The sequence below is a fragment of the Pogonomyrmex barbatus genome, unplaced genomic scaffold (genome assembly GCF_055798465.1).
Source record: "Pogonomyrmex barbatus isolate J1 unplaced genomic scaffold, ASM5579846v1 scaffold3, whole genome shotgun sequence".
Lineage (NCBI taxonomy): Eukaryota > Metazoa > Arthropoda > Insecta > Hymenoptera > Formicidae > Pogonomyrmex > Pogonomyrmex barbatus.
In genome coordinates, this window is record NW_028297127.1 from 20795107 (window position 1) to 20804007 (window position 8901).

The following is an 8901-nucleotide window of genomic DNA, read 5'->3' on the forward strand; positions in this document are numbered from 1 at the left end:
GTCGATTCTAAGGAAACTTTATATTTGTGACTTTAACATTTACATGACTCTTAAAATATCGTTACAATTATATAATTTAACATAGTTAGCGACAAATATTTTATTTCGCACGTTTCTTTGGCAATTTTCATCTTCGTCGCGGATTTTGTGTCATCAATCGGCGCCGTTCGGGGATAACGATCGAAGATTGAAAGGGTTGTCATGTATAAATAACATAACGATTTTCCGCAGGCGTTTCCGTGTCCGTGAACTCGAGAAGCAGCAGCAGACAAGAGTGGTCACTACAGCTATTTGACACAGAAAACTTAGCTACGTAGCGGGATCGGCACGTGGCGGGCGGATTTACGCTCGTAAATGTATTCATGCACGCGGTTAATGCGACTACGTGACACTATCGTGCTTTGATATGCAATTAAATGTCACGCATAAAAGAATTTCGTTCGTTTCAGTCTCGGGAATATAGTACGTGTCAGCCGCGTCGGACATATTCCCTCCATCTCTTGCAATCTGAGAAAGCAATTTTTCTTCCCTTGATTAAAAAATTTCGTGGAAATTTAGAATTTTGAATTACACATACGTATGAACAAAATATTTACATTGGAAGAAAATTATTTAGAAAACGTATTCAAACGTATTATTCGAACTTGTAGATTTATAAAAATCTCAAAAATCTCAGAAAACAGATTTTAAATAAATAGCAAAAGATTTTAATAGCGATCGAAATCTTTTGCTCGAATCTTTTAAAAATTAAAGTCTGATAAATTAAAAAAAAAAACCAAAATATATTAATTGTATTGTTTATATAAAAAGTACTTATTGCATAATTAACATGTGAAAATTTATATTTTCGTCTTCTATATGTCGCCACTTTTACAATTTCGCATTATTCTCTTTAAAAACAGATTCAATTAATAATATACACCTCACAAAAAAGAAATCCATTTGGGTTTTTTGATTCAGATTAATACAAGCAGCGCTTGCATCTTGTTGAGGGAGTTTAAAATTGACGTGCACGATAACTCAAAAACTATTGATCCGATTGAATTCTCGCTGTGCACACATTTAGATAAATACTTTCATCATAAGTTGAACCACTATTTGCAATTGTATTGTTTATATATGTAATTCTTATTGCATAATTAATAAAAAATGAGTGGGAGTAATTAGAACTTATTATTTACTCCCACCACTCATTTTTCACCAATTAGCGTTTCTGTGTCAAAGCGCTGGTGTCTGTATGAAAATCCAGCCTAAGTCACATCTATTTTGCGACACCGCTGATAAAATTGTTCCTCGCAAAATTGATGTGGTGCATATCCGTGCTACATCTTTATATTTATATATTTACATCTTTATATTTATATATTTATATATTTATATTCGAGTAATTTAAAGCTATAATAAGAGAAAAATTACACGAACGTAAATATATATATTTGACAATTATATATACATTTTTCATCCCAATTTATGGATACGCATCACAATATTTCGCGAGACACAATTTTATCAGCAGTGTCGCAAAATAGATGACTTATTATTAGTTCCGCGGACTCAATTATAGACGTTGGTGGCGGTAATTACGGCGATTTCTATGAAAAAGGCTGAGATAGCCGTTCTCAGATACTTGTGTGAAGATAGCCCCCCAACATTGAAAAACATAAAGTTTCTATAACTCATTCGATTGCTCATCGTTTGCACATGTATGCACATTTCAAATTTTCGTTTGCACACTTCTAGTAAAAAAGTTATTAACAATTAAAGTTTCAGAAACGAGCGAATTCGATAGATGAGGTGAAAACAAAAATATTGTGCTTAAAATGATATCAATCGAAAAGTTGTGGCGTTTTCATTCATATTCGGTTCTTGTTTATTACTCATAAATCTACTGCACGTTCTCGCTCATCTTTAATATCTATACCTAAACGTTATATCTTGTAATAATTGAAACACCACAATTTTTCGATTGATATCATTTTAAGCACAATATTTTTGTTTTCATCTCATCTATCGAACTCGCTCGTTTCTGAAACTTTAATTGTTAATAACTTTTTAACTAGAGATGTGCAAACGAAAAATCGACCTGTTTGGCAATGTGCAAACGAATGTCTATCAATTGGTTCTATTTTGAATCGCGTATCTTCAGAATTCATCCTGAAAACGAATTTTTTTATGTAGAACTGCCGCTCTCCAAGACTTTGTTTGTTAATAACTTTTTAATTAGAGGTGTGCAAACAAAAATTCGATCTGTTCGGAAAAGTGCAAACAAAAATCTATCGAATAATACCATTTTAAGCACAACATTCTTGTTTCTATTTCATCTGCCGAAGTCGTTCGCTTCTGAAACTTTAATTGTTAATAACGTTTTAACTAAAGGTGTGCAAACGAAAAATCGACCTGTTTGGCAATGTGCAAACGAATATCTATCAATTGAGCTATTTTTTATTTAATTTACTCATAGTTGGGGGGCTAGTGTGAAGATGGCCCCCCGAAATTTATTTTGTTAATAACTTTTTTACTAGAACTGTGCAAACGAAAATTCGAAATGTGCATACATGTGCAAACGATGAGCAATCGAATGAACTATAGAAATTTTATGTTTTTCAATGTTGGGGGGGGCTATCTTCACACAGGTTATACTTCCCACGTAGTTTTTCCCCATATACTTCCCACATTGTTTTTCCTATATACTTTCCACATAATTTTTCCCATCTTCTTCCCACATAGTTTTTTCCATCTAGTTCCCATATAGTTTTTCCCACTCTCTTCCCACATAGTTTTTCCCATCTTCTTCCCACATAACTTTTCCCATTTAGTCCCCACATAGTTTTTCCCATCTAATTCCCATATAGTTTTTCCCATCTAGTCCCCACACAGTTTTTCCCATCTTCTTCCCACATAGTTTTTCCCATATACTTCCGCCTGTGTGAAGATAGCCCCCCAACATTGAAAAACATAAAGTTTCTATAGCTCATTCGATTGCTCATCGTTTTCACATATATGCACATTTGAAATTTTCGTTTGCACACTTCTAATAGAAAAGTTATTAACAAAACAAATTTCGGGGGGCCATCTTCACACTAGCCCCCCAACTATGAGTAAATTAAATAAAAAAATAGCTCAATTGATAGATATTCGTTTGCACATTGCCAAACAGGTCGATTTTTCGTTTGTACGCCTCTAGTTAAAAAGTTATTAACAATTAAAGTTTCAGAAACGAGCGACTTCGGCAGATGAAATAGAAACAAGAATGTGTGAAACTTATAGAAACTGTTTTTCAATGTTGGGGGGCTATCTTCACACAGGTCTCTCAGATTGCTCTCTGACCCGATTTAGAGGCTTTGGTGGAAACTAGATTTGAGCCTTGTGTATGACGTCACTGACTGATTTCTAGCCCCGTGGACACGAGGCTTTATGCTTGATACGTCATCTGCACAACGTGAAACGCTGATTGGCAGCGGCACCGTCACGTATCTTTATATCTATTCGTTGCTATGTAAATCGTTCCTGCGTGAATAGCCTAACTTTTTCATATTGAGAGGTTAACTCATCGTTCCCGTGACAGGCATTTTCACTGTGTCTGTCAATTACATTGAGACGGCGGATAACAGGAGCAAGTTATAGAAATGGAGTGCTTGATTGGTATTCAGTGCAAAGATTTCGTCCTAGTTGCTGCGGATATGACAACCGCACAGTCTATTATAGTTATGAAAAGCGGTAAGATGCGTGTCATGCATATTATAAAATTCTTACACTCGATGATGCATGTTTATGTATATAGATATATGTATAGTAAATATTATTCTTTTATTATTATATTACTTTATTTAATGTAATTGGACGAGTAGATATTTTTTATTAAGTAAAACATTTTGTGCAGATGAACACAAGATTCACAAAATCTCTGACAAACTTGTCATGGCAATATCTGGAGAATCGGGCGACACGACACAGTTTTCAGAATATATTGGGAAGAATATTCAATTGTACAAGATGCGAAATGGCTATGAATTGTCTCCCAAGGCTGCAGCTTGCTTTACAAGAAGAAACTTGGCAGATTATCTCAGAAGCAGAACTCCATACTTTGTCAATATGCTTTTGGCTGGATATGACAATGATTCGGGACCAGAATTATATTTTATCGATTACTTAGCATCCTGTGTAAAAGTTCCTTATGCAACTCATGGATATGGTGGGATGTTCTCCATGTCAGTTTTAGATAGATATCACAAATATGGTAAGATACATTATGAAATAAATTGCCAAAAGATTAATGTCAGAAATAAAATCCTAGATAAATAGAGAAATGAATATGGATTTTTATCATCATCTGAAGCCATATTTGGTCCATTACATTTGGTCCATTCTAATTTTATAAAATGAAAATATTATAAACATACTCTATCAGAAGGTTAATCTAAAATTTATACTGCTGAATATGTATGCTCTAAGATGTTTTATCTTTTTTTTTCATTATTGAATGAAAGTGATCAAATGATGCTAACAATAAAAATTCATGCAAAAGAATAAACATATTATCTATATAAAACCAATTTTAATTTTTAACAAGCAGTGGCATTGTCCATCTTATAAGTACAATACAGCTATTTTCAATTAGATGGGTAACATCTAATCAGAAATTGCAAAACTGCACTCACTTCTTTATTTATCTAGAACTTTAGTCAAAGACATGTATCACTAAACAAGGCATTTCTTGTAGATTGTACAGAAGAAGAGGCATATATATTGTTAAAGAAATGTGTTCAAGAAATTCAAAAGCGATTAATCATTAATTTGCCAAATTTCAAGGTTCAAAAGATATCAAAGGATGGAATCAAAGATTTGCAGCCAATTACAGCTGAAAATTTGGCTGTCGAAACCGCTGCTAAAGCATAAAAGTTTATATCTTTTTATGGGAATATTTCCGTTATAGAAATTAATTTAATTATGACTTAAAGAAAATCAGTCAATGATTGTATTCGTTTACTTTTTCTTTAATAAATTATGAAAAATTTATGCATTTAACGTTTTCATTATTGTCATATATATGTATATACATTTAAATGATTTAATATGCGAATAACAATGATAGAAAAATCAGTTTCCTTTTTAAGATTTTAATAGAACATTTATACAAAAAATTTATAAAAAGATTTTGTCAAAGTACAAAAATTATGTAGATTGAATATTTGTAATTTTTATGTAATATTATTTAATTTTTTTTGTTATATTGTAATTTTTAATTGTGGATAAAAAGTGAGAAGTACTATGCCTTTTATTCATCAGAGTTACATTTTTCTTTTACATTTGCGGATTGAAAAGAATTGTGCAATGTTTACAAATTTTCAGTTTATATATACATGTTTATGAATAGACATTCCTATCTGTTTTAATTATTAATATTTATGTCATTAATAGATATTAGCATTGGTGTAGTACACTGGTATATATTTATTTCATCATAAATAATTTTGGAAAAGAAATAACTTTTTATATTTTATATTAATTCGTTTAATGTGTCGCAAAAATCAAAATCATTTTTACATTATTTATAATTCATGATTATCACTCACACATGGTAAAAAGTTATCAGAAATTCTGGAATAGTAGTAAAAACTTATATTTAAGTGGAATTGAAACTTATCCCAAATAAATTTTTAGAATGCACCGTAACATATCGCAAAACTCAGGTAGACTTGTATAACAGTCGTCGTACATATGTACGAAATATAAATCAACAATTGGAAGTATTTTTTAGTCTATTCTTCTTTCTCCATCTCTCTCAACCATAAAGAGCAATGAAACAGTGAAATTCTATATTATCATTCAACGTCGAAACACAATAATGTTCAACATCTCAAAATGGATCGCCTATCGATACCATACATGAGTGATAAAGATTTTTTTTGCATGCAAATGAAACGGCGCTCTTGGTTATCACAGTTCTAAATCCTACATTGGATTTCTCTTCTTCTGATCGAAACGACAATCTGCGAAACTCAATCTGTGAAACTCAATCTGTGAATCAATCGTATCAACATATATCTTGCGATGCATGTGCACGCACACAAGATATAGCTATTATACTTTACAACGTGATTGTACGTTTTGAGCATGAACTACTATCCGTTTTCTTTTATCTTTCTTCCTTCTTCAAACGCACGATGAACTTGAGAGATAATTACAGTTGGATAATGTCATAAATTGCACGTTGCGCTTTTGACATCAGACCATTATTTATCTTTTTTCACTTCCGTTTGCGTCTGTTCCGATTGTGGCACCGCAGGTGGCGAAGGATGATCCTCGTATCTGAAGCGATAAAATATTTTTTACACGTCACAACAAAATGGATGTGTGACATATGTGTAATTATATTAGAATCAAAAGAATACTTACGAAAATAATGCCTTGAGGTCTCCTTTGACTAATGCTAAAAGTAGTGGCGTACCTATGCACGCTGGTACTAAATACAGCAGAGCAGGTTGTGCGTGATTAAATAAGTGCATAATCATCATGGTGGCAAGTAATCCCATGAAGTACGCAAAAAATGTCGAATAGAAGTAGATGTTAGTCTTTCTGCTCAAGCTGTTGTCAAATCGCAACAGCAATGCGATAAAGATACCGGGTAATACAATATCACCCAGTCCTAACATGGCAAAATTACCAGCGCTTAGACCCTTTTCTAAAAGATCCTGCGGAAATACTAATTTAATGGGTACTTCGAAAGATTTTGCGACTGTCACCATTACATCTGTACCAAACACCCAAAAGGCATCATAAAATAGAAGACCACAAAGTAAGATGCATCCAGTTACAACATTGTTAAGATGCAACAGTTCGACTCCATTAATAGCAAATGCTATACCAAATAGATTATTGGCTATCCAATGCTGAAAAGAACAAAATGTAACAAAAGGATAAAAAGTATTGATCCATATCTAAATACAAATTCATTTTTCTATTGTTTACCTTTTTTAGAAGATACCAGGCACCCACAAGTGAGCAACATACAAGACACACAATATCATGTAAATTGAATTTGTAGTTAATTATATGCTCCTCCTTATCATCCTTTCCTCTGGTAAATAAAATATGATATTGTGTCTTTGGAATTGCAGCTGGTACCAATGACGAAATCAATGGGCTAAAATTTTATAAAAAATTCATTTATATTCCAATGTTGTAAACATTCATCGGTAATCAAGATAAATGTTTCATTTTAATGGCTATAGAATGTTGAACAATACATTTATAATTATTTAAAAGAGAAAAAGGTCTACCTTGTAAGATGACACAAGGCTAGAATACCAAGAAAGAAGAAATATCCAGCCAATATCAAATTGACATACTCCTTTGCAAATACCTGCCAAAAATTATTTCAAGTTTTATTTTATGAATGTAACATTTTTCTACAAGAATCTAATTACCTTATACAATATATACAAGCCAACTAATGTAACACTAGAGATGAGAGGAAACATGGCAGCTTCTCTGCGAGACATGGTATCAGGTTGCTCACCGCTTGTTTTATACAATTGCTACAACATGCGATCAAGGTAATGTATTAATGTATAAATTATACAAAATTTGATTACACTTACATAAGCACTTACATATCTCTATATGAATGTATCAATGCATTATTTCTACAAGTTATCATTCTTATTCAATCTTATTAAATATTTAATTTTAGAATAGAAATCATTAAGAATTAATTCATTAAAGTTTGAAAGTAAGAACAAATGAGTCAAGGATTTTGATAACAAATTCTTTCGTAATTTTCCAAAATATCGAGAAATGAAGAGATTCCATAAAAATACATGTGTCAAACATATGTCAAAACGCGTGGCTAACCTGCTGTTCCTTATGGTGCCTGACTGCACGATAGCTACCAAAGAAAATCGGCAGAATAGCCATAATAATGAGGCTGCCGTATGCGATTGCCATTCCTTGCGGTGTCGACGGCTCCTTCGTGGTTATCGCATCCTTAAATTCCGTCAAATTTTCCTTCACCTGTGCCGTAATATCGTTCACAGTGCTTTCCATTTTGGATACGTCGACACGACACAACACGACAACGCTACAGGACGAACACTACGAGAAAGAGAGAAAGGTTTTTGATGGCGACTATCCACGATAGAAATAAACTATATAGAAGCGAAACACATTCGAGCGCAGTTTTGTAGCGCTATCTGTAAAGTTATGTAAAATATCGTAAAATCTCTTTTCTCTTCGAAAACGTAAAAAAAAAAAAAATAAACAAAATACAAACTATTACATGATAAATGTCATATGCGAAATGATTACACCATGTGATGTTTTAACATTCTGAGAACTTTGTTAATGTAAATATAATTGTAAGTAGATATGTAGTATCTTATCATTGTCTCCTCCAATTTTGTAAATTTGTATATAATAATAATAATAAAATATGTTTTTGAGAAGGAAAATCGTCGCCCAAGTTTTTTCACTTTTAAAATTTTTTGACAGCGTCAAAGTAAGTTAAAAAAAAATTTTGGCATATTTACCATCTCTGCTTTAATTAATTAAAACACAAATTATTTTCTTACATAATTTAAATTACAGCAGAGAATAATTTACTTTTTGAAATTTATATATCTTTTTCATTCTTTTTATGTAGATTGAAGTTCAAGTATAAGAGAATTGAAATTAAAGAAGGGAAGAATAGGATTTGAGCGACAATTTTCCTTCTCAGGGAAAATCGGAGGAGAAAGCACTATACATATTTATCCAATTGTACAAAAAGTATCTTATAAAAGACAATTTTTTTCAAAAAAAGTCTGACAGATATTTTGGTAAAGATGTTTCAAGACTTGTCCTCTAGATCACTGTCTAGGTACATACACAATCACGAGATGACGTTCGAATTCCTGCGCCCTA

At 32.2% G+C, this 8901-nt stretch overlaps 2 protein-coding genes across 2 annotated transcripts; one reads left to right on the forward strand and one right to left on the reverse strand.

Moving 5' to 3' along the window:
• Positions 1–3484: 3484 nt before the first annotated feature.
• On the forward strand, positions 3485–5020 carry LOC105424669 (proteasome subunit beta type-2). Its single transcript, XM_011635012.3, has 3 exons — positions 3485–3717; positions 3881–4237; positions 4721–5020. The coding sequence occupies exons 1-3, from the start codon at positions 3627–3629 to the stop codon at positions 4894–4896; spliced, it is 624 nt and encodes a 207-aa protein (XP_011633314.1). The 5' UTR covers positions 3485–3626; the 3' UTR covers positions 4897–5020.
• Positions 5021–5257: 237 nt separating this feature from the next.
• Positions 5258–8129, reverse strand: LOC105424667 (signal peptide peptidase). Its single transcript, XM_011635011.3, has 6 exons — positions 7855–8129; positions 7428–7538; positions 7281–7363; positions 6970–7144; positions 6397–6890; positions 5258–6309 (listed from the first exon to the last, which is right to left on the reverse strand). Exons 1-6 carry the CDS (start codon positions 8044–8046, stop codon positions 6234–6236), a joined length of 1131 nt encoding a protein of 376 aa, XP_011633313.1. The 5' UTR covers positions 8047–8129; the 3' UTR covers positions 5258–6233.
• Between the last annotated feature and the right edge of the window lie 772 nt (positions 8130–8901).

Coding starts and splice junctions, on each gene's coding strand:
- LOC105424669 (XM_011635012.3), top strand. CDS start 3,627: ATGGAGTGCTTGATTGGTATTCAGTGCAAAGATTTCGTCCTAGTTGCT. Junction 3,718..3,880: donor TATTATAGTTATGAAAAGCG/GTAAGATGCGTG, acceptor CATTTTGTGCAG/ATGAACACAAGATTCACAAA. Junction 4,238..4,720: donor AGATAGATATCACAAATATG/GTAAGATACATT, acceptor CATTTCTTGTAG/ATTGTACAGAAGAAGAGGCA.
- LOC105424667 (XM_011635011.3), bottom strand. CDS start 8,046: ATGGAAAGCACTGTGAACGATATTACGGCACAGGTGAAGGAAAATTTG. Junction 7,364..7,427: donor GCTTGTATATATTGTATAAG/GTAATTAGATTC, acceptor AATTTTTGGCAG/GTATTTGCAAAGGAGTATGT. Junction 6,891..6,969: donor CCTGGTATCTTCTAAAAAAG/GTAAACAATAGA, acceptor TGTTCTTTTCAG/CATTGGATAGCCAATAATCT.